Source organism: Neolamprologus multifasciatus, chromosome 17, assembly GCF_963576455.1.
Source record: "Neolamprologus multifasciatus chromosome 17, fNeoMul1.2, whole genome shotgun sequence".
Classification (NCBI taxonomy): domain Eukaryota; kingdom Metazoa; phylum Chordata; class Actinopteri; order Cichliformes; family Cichlidae; genus Neolamprologus; species Neolamprologus multifasciatus.
In genome coordinates, this window is record NC_140455.1 from 30,083,947 (window position 1) to 30,099,530 (window position 15,584).

The 15,584-nt window shown below is 40.0% G+C and overlaps 1 protein-coding gene across 5 annotated transcripts in view; it reads right to left on the minus strand.

The window, feature by feature from the left end:
- The window catches only part of grm8a (glutamate receptor, metabotropic 8a), a 296,528-nt gene that overhangs the window by 32,114 nt on the left and 248,830 nt on the right, over window positions 1–15,584 (minus strand). For all 5 annotated transcript variants that reach the window (XM_085136973.1, XM_085136975.1, XM_085136974.1 and 2 more), the window contains 2 exons: window positions 3,181–3,320; window positions 1,127–1,273 (listed from right to left, as the gene is read on the minus strand). In XM_085136973.1, coding sequence (XP_084993099.1) covers window positions 1,127–1,273; window positions 3,181–3,320 — 287 coding nt within the window. The remainder of the gene's footprint in view (window positions 1–1,126; window positions 1,274–3,180; window positions 3,321–15,584) is intronic.

Sequence of the window (15,584 nt, forward strand, 5' to 3'; positions counted from 1 at the left end):
TCAGCTTTTTTCTTATTCTACTTTCATGAATATTTTTCACTTGTGAATAATCTTTGAATGGACTTTTTTTTGGAAATGGCCTTATAACCCTCCCCAGACTGATAACCAATAACAATTCTTCCTCAGAGATCACTGCTAATCACTCATTGGCCTCGTGTTAACACATACCTGAATGCTTCAGACCAGCAAAGTGACAAAACCTTTGCTTTTATAAAAGTGCTGCTGCTGATCAGTTAATCAAATGCTTTTGATTAGCAGCACCTAGACATCCCTGACTCTCTTTATTCCTATAGAAAAAGGATGGCTATATTTAGGCAAAACAAGTTTTTTTATACATTGATTCTGCATTTTAGCTCAGTATTTGTAAAATAAATGATGACACAGTGTAATATTTCGCCTGCTGATATTTATCTACCTAATTTGAAGACCTGATAAGGACCAGATCATTTTATTATGTCCTGATATGTAAAGCCTTACAACTGAAAGAGGCTGTTGTAAGCTGCATTTTTTTTTTCACGAGTCCAGCTTTAAAATGTGTGATCAGGGCATTTCCCTCTCCTCAAATTAGATACTTTCTCTATATAGAAATTCAAAATGGACAATCTAAGTGCCTCACTTTTTTAATTGCCTAAAAACAGAGCAGGAGTAAGCAGACAGCAGCTGTCAACAAGTCGATGTGTGCAGAAGCTAACACGTTTACAATGTCAAACAGTTTTTATTGCAAACAGGTCTTTCAGCTGATTCTTTTTAAAGCGTTCCAACAAATGCGGTTTCATTTGTAAAGTTGGGAAAGGAAGTATAAGGAATGTTAGACATTTGATTAAAATCTACATTTTTACCTCGTTTTTTGACAAGTCAATTTCACACAGATGAATTGGTTAGGCTAAGAAGTTCTGCGAGCCTCTCTAGGTTTGAAAACACAAATAATCAGTGCTGAAATCAGACTGACAGAGAAACTGCTAAATTGATAAAGTGTTGATGCATGATTTGTTCATTTTTTGTCAAACACAAATCAAGATCTAGCCAGATTTGTATGCGACCTGTGATGTCACAGTGTTTGTGATATTTTAATTTCTGGATCACGCTGACGGTTTTGGATGGCTGATATTTTTCTTCAGAAATCTACCTGAAAGTGGTATCCTTCACAGCGCTCACAGTGCCAACAGCACGGCACCCCTTTCACCACTTTCTTCCTTTCACCCGTACGGCACGGGAGGCTGCAAACGGAGGCAGGGAAAGTTGGGTCACCCATCCTCCAACGCATGGCCTCCACCTGAGAGAAGAGCAGTGTGTTATTATTTGTGTGTCAAAACGGCAAAATGACGCTTCTTATTTTCTCACAGGACATCTTGGAGCATAAGGATTGGCAGCCATCTGCAGAAGCTGACATAAACTGTATGTTAACAGTCCTTTAACACTTAGCTTTCTCTCTACCTGCAAAAAAAAGTGTGTCTTCCGGGCATCTCGCAGAGCAATTAGCACAAGCAGATCCTCTGATCATTTTCCTGAGTGCTGCCAGGCACAAAACTAACACCAGCTAGTTTGGAAGCCAGCAATCAGACCATAATCAGATCTGGCACAAATACGCCATCTGCATTTCCTTCTGTGTGTGTCTGTGTGTGTATTTATTTGTGAGTGTGCACACGCATATGTTTCGCCATGTGTGCATTTTGTTTATTTGTGTTTGTGTCATGCTGGCATTATAGTCAATCCCTGAGCTCTCCGTACGTCCTCTGCGAGTGAGTTTGAATGTGTGCGTACTAATTTGTAGTTGTGTGCGCGAGCAGTTGTGAGGAAGTCTGTCATTACCGCGCTCCCCAAGGTTTAACCATCGCCGAGGGTGCTGCACAAAATTGAATATTACTGTTTTAAACACAAAAAGCACCAGTCCTAAAACAACTAGTTAGAAGGGAAAATTCATTAGCCTTAGAGTGGGTGGATTTGAGTTAATTACTGACGCACAAACAGAAACAAGTTCTCATGGAGTTTAATATGCGAGAATGGGATAGTTGCTGCCCACAGTGTTGTACATATATCATGACGAATGTTCGTCATATTTATAATGACGAACATTCAAACTTTTTTGTTTTTAATAAAAACTTCCACCTGCTACCCTGCATACCTTCAGGCTTTTACCTAATTAAATAAGTCTGTCTATTTAGAAAGTGTTAAAGTGCCAAATCATGTGTGACTTCAGTTTCTGTGTTTTATACTTCTGTACTGCTGTACAAACACACACACTGACACACACACACACACACAAACACACTGTCCATCAGCCAGAAAGCGTTTTGTGTCTATTAGTCTTCTCATCTGTCATCTGGCCTTTCTAATGAAGTCCTTGGTGGATTTATAACACCTAGCACTGCTGCATGCTCAAAGATTTTTTTGTGCATGTGACTGTAAGTCAGTGAGACAGAGAGAGCGAGTGGGACAGTGGGAATTCAGTTTGCTAATGCATTCAATTATCTGTTTTTCTGTGGATCTAAGTAGGCACTGTATATTCTCCAGGTTCTGTAGCATTGGTTATTATGTGTATTCTGTAGGTGTGTGACCTTTCACAGTTGTGAATGTTTGCAAGTCTCTCTCCTTCACAACGATTAGTATTCTGAATAGAAGCAAAGATCTACACTTGCTTGAAAAAACTAACTTTTGCGCCTGAATAAGAGCAATAACTCAAACGAATCCAGCCCAGTAACAAGGGATTTTGAAATCATGGCAGCTGCTCATAGTCATGTTGAATTTTCATTCTTCCAAGGTGTCTGATCTATAATGCCTCAGAAGCTTCAATGAGGCACTCAAATCAAAATATATGACATTTTTCATTAGGACACAGACGTGTCATGATAAAATACTAATAATGAGATAGTTCAACATATGACTGGAAGCTGGAAACACATCTGAAATATATACTATGGTAAATGGCATACAGTATGTTCTGCACTGAACAACTTTTTAGACCATAAAATGTTAATCATTGAAAAAACATTTCATAATAATCCATTATTTTTCACTCGAGCTTCACTTTTAAGTTGATTTTCCAAATTTTTTGCCTCACTTTTCCTAAATTTTTTCCATTCACTTCATTCAATTTATGTGTGAAAAATATGAGCAGTTTTGTCAGCTTATAAACTGTAAAAAACAATTAGGTACACTGGTATACGTGTGTAAAAATCTCACCTTGAGGTGTAATTTATTGGTCCAGGAGCCGATGACTCTGTACTCAGCAGTCGATCTGTTGGTGATCTGGTACTGGAATATGTCGTATCTCCCTGGAGCATCTCCATTCTCATTGAAAACCACTGGTGTACCAGCACTTCCTAAAACAGAAACAGGTTTTGAAGACGGCGTCAATTTAGTAATTTCTTGTCATGTTCTTTCACTTTTGTTGTTCACTCCATAGTAGAATCCTCAGAGCAAATCCAGAGACAACAAGCAAACCCCACAAAGATAGTGTCAGGCAAACCAGTAGATTCAGTAGAGGGGTGTTGTAGCAAGGCAACATCCTCCACCAGTTAGTTCTCCACCACCTTTGAGGTTTAACACAAACTTTTTTTTTCCTCTTTCGCTCTCTGTCTTACTTGCTATCTTGTTTATGTAGCAATGCAATCAAATCAAATTACTGAAACTAGCACAGCATAAAGGAAATCCAATTATAATCTATATGTGGAAAAAGCACTACATTATGGAAATTGCACCCCAGGTAAAATAACTCATTAATGCTGATGGAGGAAAGATAAGAAAGACAGAAAAAGTTATGCATTTAAAGCAAGAAAAGGTAAACAGCGTGGAAACTGAGTAAGAAAAGCATGTCAGAGAAAAAAAGAAAACACCGAAACAGAAAATATCAACAAATATATTTAAAAAGAAGGAAAAGTTCTTGTGATAAAAAAGAAACCAAGCTGAACAGAGAGACGCAAGAAGGAGATCAAGTGTGATAAAAGAGTAGCGTGGGTAGAGAAATGACTTTACGATATGACAGAAAGAAAACCAATCACGATGACAGAGAGAAGAGAAGATGAAGGACAGAAGAGACAAACTCAAAGACAAAGAAGTAGAAGTGGCCCACTGTGAGCAGAACAATGAGAGATATGCACATAATGGGTAAAAGAAAGAGAGAGAACGTCGTAATAAGTAGGAATCTTACTGAGAGACTCTGAGGAAGATGAATGGAAAAGGATTGAGACAATAGATACAAGTTGTCATTGATGTCATAATTATTATAAGGTCATGTCTGCATGTCAGAAGTATACCCATTAGCCCTGCACAATGAAAAAGAACACTCACTGTTTCCTGCTGCTTTTAAAAGTGACAAGGGGGCCTTGAAAATCCTTCATATCTGACAAATTGAGAGTGATACCCATGTCAAGACTACAACACCCCAGCCCGAACGCCAAAGGACACCTTGCGTGTATCTTTGAGATCCTGGCAGCTTTGACAGAATGGCAGGATTTGATATTCAAAGAATGAAAACAGGCATCACTGTCTTTACTACGAACCACAGACAAGGGCGTCGATTTTACTTAAACCTGGAGATGCTTTAATGGACGGCAGGAGGCGACAACACTTGTTCCCAGAGGATTTATTAACTCTAAACAATTCTCTGATTAATTTATGGTTTTATCTACTTGCTTAAGTCTCCTTTCACTACTAAATGGCATTAATCTTATAAAATGTTTCCACATTTGGAGTCTGACACATGATAAAGACGATCATATAATGGAGCGATAACACTTTATAACAATGACACACTATTAAGCGTTAGTAAGGTTTTAGTGTTTATTACTCCTCCATAATATGTGATTTATAATAATAAATAACAAATAAATAATATTATAATTATAATATGTTCATGGCATATAGATAGTCTAAGTAGGGCTAACCAGTGTGTGAATGTGTGTGTGAATGGGTGGATGACTGGGTGTGTAAAGCGCTTTGGGGTCCCTAGCGGGGACTAGTAAAAGCGCTATACAAATACAGGCCATTTACCATTTAAGTAAGTGATTCGGCTGTTTAGATGCACATTTCTGATTATAATGATTAAGATATGAGCTCGTTGTTTGTTTGTGTTTTAACAGAGGTTTTATAAATACTCATTTAATAGTGTACTTTGATGCTTAATTCAGGCAGTTACACGTTGTTAATTATTTTGTGTGACATCTAAAATGAGAACTATTTTTGCCTTATACAGGTTTAATAATACACACTATGGAATAATGCTTTATAAATGATGAATTAAGTGCTACTCCTTTACTAATGCTTAATAATGTGTCATTTTGATAGTTGTTTTAAGTTGTTTTACCAGTAGAGCTTTCAACAAACTTTCCACTGACAAGATGCAAGTTGCATGTAGTATCCTTGGGTCAGATCCTCCACTTTCTCTGGCTTTAGAAAGCCAGCATAGCAACAGCCATTGCCATCCTTAGTGAAAGTGTAAGCTCAAGGCTTCACAATGAGAGGCCATATACCAATGAGCAACACTGATGAAGAAAAAAACAAAAAAAACAAAATAGAGCCACTGCCTACAATAAGGAATGGGTTGACAGATTTACAACTGCATTGGTCTGCATGCATCTAATATGCTCATGCGTGATTAAAAAAAAACAAAAAGTGCATCCCACCCGACGATAAGCATGTCATTTTTCCTCCCTGCTCGTATTGGTTGGTTTTGCTCTGTAATATTCCATCACACCAATCATGTCTCTTTAGGGCTGCTTTGCAAAATTCAGCAGTTCAAGTTGTTGTCTGGAGTGAAGACGGAGTTAAGGCAGGCTGTTTGTCGTGAAAAAGGCAGTTACCTCGATTATTCAGTCACATAGAGTTTGCACCTTTTGTTGGAAGTTTGTGGATAAGGACACAAGAAACACAAAACGGACACAACAGAAGCTCGCGTGACGAATCCAGTGCATGCTGCTTACAAACCGATATAAAATTTCACACCATTTTTAACCTTTAAGGATACTTAATCACATTTTTCAAGTCTCTTTTGCTGCCGTGTTGATGTATTCTGTCTCATCAACGTACAGCAAGGGGCAGTGATAAATCAGCTTTTACACTTTCAATACTTCTCGCTTTAGTTGCTTTGACCTTGGAAGGGGAAAAAAAAAAACACGAAATATCACCTGTTGCCCTAGCAACACACCTCCACCTCATCCATAGTGACACCCATTATGAGCTGCTTTTCAAAGCAAGATGCTGCACTGCAGAACATATTTATCATGATGTGCGAGTAAGTGCTGCGTTTGTCCCGAAGACATGTTTTTCTCTTTAAACATCCATATGCCACAAATATTTATGTATATCTTGTAAATCATTTTTTATTTGGGATCACAGTTTGTCACCGCTCCTGTTTAGCATGTCAATTATTTGCCTGTGATGGATTTATTCAGCATAACCGAAAGCTGGCATGCTTCTAATTGACACAAAGTGCTTGAAAAAAAGGCCAGGGGGAAGATGTAGGTAACATAATGCATTGTTTCACTTACTGTGATTGAGAAAAATACTGAATTCTGAAGTCTGAGTCTTTCATTTCTGGAGGAGGATTTGGGTGCTGCGATTGTGCTGCTTGAGCACAGTGAGAACAGGTAAAAATTCTACTTGAAGGCAGGGAGAGTGCGTATGTGCAAGAAAACATTTTTTCAGGGCTTATTTTAACTCTGCAGGTCGCCTCGCAGCACCAGATAGACATCTAAAATGACAAAGGCCCAACTGAAGTGTCCTATGGCAAAATACTGTTTCCAGGCCTGCCAGCAACAGCGCTCTGTAGCTTCCCCACAGAGTCGGAGGCTATCCCTCTGGGTATCAACAATATTCCCTCTAGATTTGTTAAAAAGAAGATCATGAGTCATGACGTTTTACTTCAGTAATCTAATAAAATATCTAATAACCAAGAACTCAAAGAAGCCAATGTGAATTTCAATTTGGCTGAAATGAGCTTGCAGACAGAGATACACTAACAGAGGTGGGAAAGGGATGAAATAAGAGGGAATCAGTAATGCTGGCACAGGAAAGAAGACGGAGAAATGATTTGGTTTCCACTAGATTCAAATATATTCAATGTCAGTCACACGAATCTGAGAGAGCTGAAAAGAAGACAAAAAAATTAAGGTAAGGAATACAGGAGTGAAAGTAAGAAACCTTGGCTAGCTTAACAGTCAGAGAAAAACAGAAAAAGATACAAAGGAGAAACGATAGAGTAAAATTAATGATAGAGGAAGAACAAGGTAAAACATGAGGGATCAGGCATGCTGACAAATACTCGATACTGTCTACTTCACAGTCAGCTGCAGAGAGATATCAGTCCACTTAAGAGCAAAGAAAGGTAGGGAAACAAGAAGAAACTCTTCCTTAGCAAGGCTAGTTAAAGACTCCAAAATCTCTTAGGCTGGCAGAAAAGGAAAGAGTGCAAGACTAGGGAAATGGATAAAAAGAGAGATCTACACAAATGTGTGAGAATGCATTTTAGTTAGCGTCGTCTTTAAAACCTCCTCAGCTAACAGAGACAGAAGGAGGCAGATGGAAGTGGTGCAGCAAAAGGACACAGAAAGTATACAAAATGTTTGTTACTTAAACGTAAGATATTTAGATGCAAAGATGGCAGAAAAATTAAAGAATAGAAGATGAACGAGCAGAAGAGCTGGTAAAAAAGCCTCAAGTCTTGCCTGGTACAGTTAATAAGAACCAAGGAAGAATAGCAAGTCTTCATACCAGAGACTAAATTTATATGAAGGGAAGATGCAAAAACTACACTGCAGCACACATTAATAAACCATAGGTCTGTGTGTGTGTGTTCTTTGCCAACAGGCTCCCATCTGTGTGCTATGCATCGATAGCACTAATAGGGGAAAACGACACAGACAGACAGGGAAAGAAACGCAAAAAGAGAATAAGAAATGACAGAAGAAAAGTAATAATGAAGCCTGAACTTATGGAAGAAAAAATCTGTCATTTTCACATTTTCGCAGAGAAGGAGACTGTAAAAGAGCAGTTGGTTAAACAGTAGTTCTCATGGCTTTTTCCTACTCTTTTTCTGTCCTTTCCCAATTTTCTGTCACATAATCGGACATTTTTGCAGCCACTTGCTGTACAACTTTCCTCGTGGCCAATCATTTCATCCCATCTGGTCACTCTACCTCTAAATCTGTTTGATCCTACAGCAACTATATCCCCTCCCCCTTCCTCTGTGCATTTCCAAAGCACGCTTTACCCATCCCTTCCCGTGGAGTCATCTCTCCTCTCAGCATCTCTGTTATCACCTCGCCTTGTCTGTGCAAAAGCAAAACAAGCATGGAGATAGTTTGTCTGAGGGAAACAGAGCTGATAATGGAACATGTTTGAAGAGGATCCAGATCTAAACGATTCTCCGTGTGAATAACAATGAAACACTTTGGCTAAAATAAAATACAGTAAGTTTTCTACTGGAATGACATGTTTTTCATGACTTATGTCGAATGATGCACACATGCAGGGCACAAGAAAATATATACATATATTTTTGTACGGCAGTCTCCAGTAATTAAAAAAAAAACTAATTTACTGAGCCAATATTTGTATCATCATCTGCATTCAATGCAGCCTTTGAGAAAATGGAAGAGAGAAGAGTAAGAAAAACGATAAAAACCGTGGGAGCCGGCCATATTAAGCTGATCAAAAGAGACAAAACAGCCTGAGCCGGGGATAGAAATGCAATTTGCAGGGAATAAAAGTGGGAGAGAGGAGAAATAAACAAAACAAGAAACAAGGAGTTACATTAACAAACTTGGCAGAAGAAAGGAGAAAACAGTCAAGGAGAGAGCTCAAGTGTTACTTATAGCTACACTGCTTACAGTTTCAACTCTCTGCTTGACTTTTTTACAGTCAAACAATTTTATAATATATAAAACTTTTTTTTCAGTTTAACCCTGTACTTTTGAAACCTGCATTTCAAAAGGCAAAAATCTCACAAACATACACACGTATAGCATTGCAAAAGTCACTTAGCATTGCCCCATGCACTGTCCAAATATAACAAGACATCTAACTTAATGGGATGAACCTTTATTTTGTCTACACATAACAGGCAACCTAGAAAAGAACACATTTTACATTGTATCTTTAGGCATTTTGTTGCTAATAGCCTGTTGAAAAATCGGTTCCCATTTCTTTTGTTGTAACTATGAAATATATCAATGGTAACACAGTTTATAAGCATAGAACAGCGTTTTTCTACCAACAAGTTGCTCTCCAACCAGCTATTAGCCAAAACCCACCCATATCCAGTGTTGGGAAGGTTACTTTTAAAATGTATTCCATTACAGAATACAGAATACATGCCCCAAAATGTATTCTGTAACGTATTCCGTTACGTTACTCAATGAGAGTAAAGTATCTGAATACTTTGGATTACTTATCATGGTAAATGGTAAATGGCCTGTATTTATATAGCGCCTTACTAGTCCCTAAGGACTCCAAAGCGCTTTACATATCCAGTCATCCACCCATTCACACACACATTCACACACTGGTGATGATATCATGCTGTTTACAACTACATGAATGTACTATTGCTGTGATTTATTACTGTTACTGAAGGTCCGCAGCTCCGAACCGTAGTAAAGGGACCTCTGGCTAATACGGTGGGTTCTGTGTCGGGCTCGTAGCCGAAAACTAGCTTTACTTTGTTGTCTGGGTCAACTTTGCTAGCGAGAGACAGAGAGAGGCGTTGAAAGGCTGCTCCAACAGAACTTATTGTTTTTGGAGGAAAACACGAACATGGTGTACAGTCGAGTCTTAATAGCTTACTTACAACTGGGCTCGTCAGGCACTCTTCTTGGCTGCAGTGGTTATTATTATATTTACATGCTTCCAGTTTCCGTTTTTGCTAGATGACAGCTTGTACTTTTCCTTTTTCTCCCTCCCTCGCTCACAGACACGTAACGTGTATGGCAGTCCATTCTCCCTGCAGCACGGACTACACTGCCTATGATGCTACATTCTTTAGAGCTATACCGGTAGCATTCTGCCTATTAGCTTAGCACAACAACAACAAAAAGGCCTCTCTCACCCAGGAAACACGCAGAAAGAGAGCGTCACCCTGTAACCATGGCAACCGTAACGCTTCCACCTGGAACAACAGAACGTAGCTGTCAAACAAAACCCAAACAGGCCTGACCCGCCACAATATGAAACAGGGAAGTACCGCCGTGTAATCCATTTATTTCAACAAAGTAACTGTATTCTAAATACCACCTTTTTAAACGGTAACTGTAACGGAATACAGTTACTCATGTTTTGTATTTTAAATACGTAACGGCGGTACATGTATTCCGTTACTCCCCAACACTGCCCATATCTCACCATGGTCCATAAAGTTATATTCTTCAGAAACGTTATGGGTCGCGTCTTGGCTTCAGCCAGTGGTGTTGGGAATCAGTCAAAATGTCTGAAGAAGCCTAGAGAGCTACCAAAGACTAGAAAAGTTGCCTAAAAGTGTTCAGGCGGTCACAGCAAAGTTCACCAATACCTGGGCTCCTCTGCCAGCTAAGAGGTCTTTATCGTAATATTTAAGGACAGTTGTTTGGCCATGCCCAACCAAGGTAGCAACAGTAAAGAATTATAAGAAAATTATATATGGAGGCTAGGACTGGCCATACCACTCTCAACACTGGCACAGGAATCATAGAGTCATGAGTTTTGCTAAATTAGGTTTAGAGACAAACAACTTTTTCTGCTGTTGACGAAGGCAGTCGCACTTTTCTCCTCTCCTCCTCTCCCTTAGCTTCCCTGCTTAGCCTCTTCTGTCCTTGTCTAGTCTCGTGTTTTTGTATTACTTTTCCCTGGAACACTCTCTCACAGTCTGTTCTCTAAAACCTAAAAGAGGAATTATGGATAGGATCAACTGGTCCCTAAATGCAATTGGCACCCCTTTCTCAACGAGAAGTTTGGGCTTGGGTGAGCCTGAGTGCTGAAGATATCTACCTATTCGGAACCATGGTAACAGGGTTCTTGCTGATGGGAGCTGGCTTGGCCCTGACTTATCAAAGAATTAAGAAAGTGGAACCGGCTGTTCAAACTCCCACAAGGCGTTAGTTTCTCAAAATGGGCTCATTGAGTGCAGCACGGATAACATCTTGGAGAGGCTACGGCTGCTGTGAATATTCAGAATAAGATCTCTGACTGCAGACTGGATACATCTCGGAAGGGCTAGCTCGGAATAACATCTCTGGGCGCAAATTGGATGACATTTCGGGGAGGGACACTGCCGTGAGTTCTCAGAATCGGCTCCTTGAGCACAAGAAATGACAACATCACAGAACGCAAGTAAGGCGAAGCTCGCGGCTCTCCAACGGGAGATTGGGAGACCAGTGTTGGACTGTAGAACTGCTTTGAAATTCATATGAACTGTTCGCACTAAAGTAAAAACCACCATCACTTCATGCGGATACCCCTTTGGCACTAGCTGCGGTCTCAAGGGTGGAGCCGAACAAAAACACCCTGATAACGACTGTGTTTAGTCTGCTCCTTCCCATTCCATGCAAGGCCACCTGGGTTGGCTGGAAGACTGTTTACTTAGCCTAGCAGGGCGAAGGACACTGTCTCAGCTGAACTATGGACACGCACACACATACATATACACTGATATGCACACACTCATCCCCCCTCCCTTTCCAAACGCCTTCGACGCTTATTCCCTTCCGATGCTGACGGTGGATCAAGGAGACCAGCGCACGCAGGCCCGGACGTACTGTCTAATTCGGCTGTCTCTCACCCTTTACCCACCCCTGTTGCTTGTCATGTGTTTCTTTGGTGTATTAAGAGTTTTTTCATGTGCCATGTGCAGAGGTGTTTTTTCTGTTCTCAAACTGATCTCCCTGCTGGAGCTCAGTCTGGGGGAGTTATTTTTTTCTCCTTATCTTTCCTCATGTGGTGCATTTTCCATTGTTATACCTCTCTGACCTGTCTTCTCCATGTGATGTTTTGTGTAATGTATGTATGGTCGGAGGGTAAGATGGCGCCGCCATTGCGTGCAATAGGTCGGCAGCCTTATGAAATTTCCCCTTGTGGGACTAATAAAGGTATATCAATTCAATTCAATCAATAAATGTCATAAAAATATGCCCTTTTTATGATGTAAAGCACATATTACAAAGCTACATTTGCTAGCATTTATCAGCAGACAATGTAAGTGTTCTTCTTCACATGACTGCTAGAAATATAATCTGTGCTGCTCACCCTTTATCAGTGATTGCAATGGATGATAACCAACCTACTAAGCCTTCCAAGGTAGAGGAGGGCACCCACAGGCCAAATGGGTATGGGAGTAATAAAACTGATTAGATGTGTTTGCATCGTCCTGCCCAAAAGACCTGCATAATAGTAGTAATAATTAACAAATTAATTAATTAACAAATATTATTACTCTATTATCCTTGCCTCTTATTTTTCTAAATTAAATGTATTTCCAATAGGGGTTTGTTTTTGTGCCCATGTGAGTGTATATTTGCCTCTTTGCTGCACTGATTCGGGCTCTCTGTATGATTGCTTTTATACCTACTTAGTTTCTACCTATTCTTACTCACTCCTCTTATCTAAAATTATATTCAGCTAATGATCCTCTTTCAGAACTTAGCTCATTGCAGGAGAAAGAGGTAATGTATAATATTGAAAACAATAGCAAGAGGATAGAAAATGCTTTTATATGCACAGCCTATAGATACACAGTAGCTGAACAAGGTCTACTTTATACGATGGCTGTTTTGCCCATTTGTCTCTCACAGTTTACAATGACATTATTCAACGGCCAACTATATACTGCATATGGCTTCACCAAACAATAAATAAGCACTGTAAGAGAGCTCTTCTACAGCAGGCAAGGTGACACCACCTGTACGATAGCTACTTCCAGCTGCTCCTTCAATCACAAGAGGTCACCACAGTAGGTAGCTCCAGTGAAGTTGGCAGATTTTTCCATAGGATGCCCTTCCTGAAACAATTCGCAATTGGGGATAAACTAGGGAGTTTAACCTTGCTAAGGGAATGTGTAAACCATTACAATATGGAGCTACCATGACACTACCTGTAAACACTTGGAAAATGTGCAAATAATCTTCTACTTACTACCTGCTGCTTGTAAGTGGACAGCAGGTAGTAAGTATGAGATTATGTTTGGACATGAGGAGTCTAAATAGAGTGAAGCACTAAGTACATCCCATGACTCAACGGCTTTGTTGGCGCACTTGATTTTCCAAATTTAGACAGAGCTACTGTAGCTGTTGAGTTCTGTTCTTTAAAAAAAAAAATTAATAAGACTATAAGTCTTCAGCTCTCAGATTTTTCATCTGTTTTGTAAAAAGATCTAAACATCTAAAGGTGGCGGTGTGTTCACAGATTACATAATTTCATAAATGATTACCTATGTTACATTGTGCATAATTAATTGCATGAAGTTACATTTCTGTAGCCTTTTAACTAAAAGGATCTTTACACTCCTGCTATAAATAGTATTTACTAACCCAAGATACCAGAACAATTTAACCAGGTGCAATTCAAGAGACCTCAATGGGAATAATAGTAATAGTAACAGTGGGTAATGCTGACTGGGAGTATTCTTAGCCCAGTGGGCGCAACCAGCCTCAAACTGATCCACTGATCCATACTGGAACCATTGCCCAGGATGCCAGAGGATGTAGGGGTCTGGAGAATGGGGATGAAATGAAGGGTGGAGGCCTTGGTGTTCCAATTTCCAGCTGCTGAAACTGGCTTTTGGGACTTGCAATGTCACCTCTGTGGTGAGGTAGGAGTCCCAGCTTGAGACTGAGAGTTGTGCTAAACTCATTATGGAGGAGTTTAAGAATCTCAGGGTTTTGTTCATGGTTGAGAGGAGAATGGAATGGGGGATAGACAGATTGGTATGGCATCAGCAGTGATGTGGACACTCAACTGGTCTATTGTGGTGACCATGAAAGTGAAGCTACCAATTTACCGGTTGATCTATGTACTGTCGAAATGATTGTGATTGCAGAAAAAACAAAGCAACTAGAAGCAATGTTTTTGTCACTGAGAGGATTCTGAAAGGATCAGATTGTCATTCTAGCTATAAAGACGCATCTCACATCTAAGAGACGTCTCACTTAGTGAGAAGTCTTAAAAGTTTTATTAGCGTTTTGGAGTTGGAGAGGGCTATTTAGGGTAGGAACATAGAAATATTGCAGAGATGGAGCACAAATATGTTAATAAATAAATAAAAAGATTTTATTGGTTTACAGGTGACCATTTCTTAATTGTGGCAATATGATTATTAAAACCTTTCAGAGTATTTTTAGGCTGAAACTGTGTCCAGCTGAGCTACAAATAATGGAAGCCCTCCGGTCCACACATACACTTTGCCAGACTCTTATATTTGAGTGACTGTTTTGACCAGGATAACTAGAGCCAAGGAAATAGGAAAATAAATCCTGTGCTAAAACCCATAATTCTGAAGAATGTTTTTCCAACATTGGCGATAGAGGGAGGACAACACAATGCTAAACTTACAACTTGGCCAACTTGACATCAATACATGTAAAAGCAAAGGGTGATAAATAGGGATGGGTACCGGTATCCGGTGCCATGATGGCACCGGTTCTGACATAAACGGTAGTAACCAGACCGAAAAGCAGCGCACATTTCGGTGCTTTATTTCGGTGCTTTTTTTTCCTGAGATGTGATACACTTTGAATTCTAGCCAATCATTTTACGTTTCCGGGGATAGTAGGCGGGTCCAGGTACGTACGTTCTTTTAGAGCAGAGCTACAGATTAAAAATGCCCAAGGCGAAGCGGTCAAAAGTCTTGCTGTACTTCACAGCAAAAGATGCAAACTCAGCAGCCTGCAACAAGTGCTTTAAGGTGATACTGTGGAAAGGAGGTAACACCTGAAATCCGATGAAACACCTGGCGACGCATAGCGTTTTTTTTAAAAGCCGAAAAATGCGCCGTATTTGATAGCTTGCTGCGAGACCTCACACCGAGCGCATCTACTGCAGGTGTGGTGCCTGTTATCGGACGAAGAGTTAGCAACATCCCCCAAAAAGCTGAAGAGTAGAGTCCTGGCCCCTAGCCCTGCCAGTGTAGCAGAAATGATGAGGATGATGATGGCAGCAGCAGCCGTTCTTCTCTGCGTGAGTAGCTTAATGTTGTTCGTGTATAATTTACGTTGAGTAGGCTAACCACGTTATTACATTAATGTATGTAAGGTGAACTAGCAAACACCATCATAGCTACATGCGGCTGTCTTCTTGTTTGATGGCAGATACTCCCTTCACCCTGGCCAAAAAGGCAAAAATGACCAAATAAAAAGTGGGAAACAGTTAAACATGAGAGGTTTTTGGATAAAGTTTTTGTTTTTTCCATTGTTAAAGCACTGCTTCCAGCCAAGAGTGATACCATATATGCCCTATAGCTGCAGAAAAGGCTAACATTGTTATCTTTTTACTAAAAAACAGCTGAACATGAGAGGTTTTTGGACCAATTTTGTGTTCTCCATTCTTTAAGCACCGGTTCGAGCACCGTTTAAGCACCGGCACCGTTTCAAAAGTACCGGTTTGGCACCGGTATCAGATAAAACCTA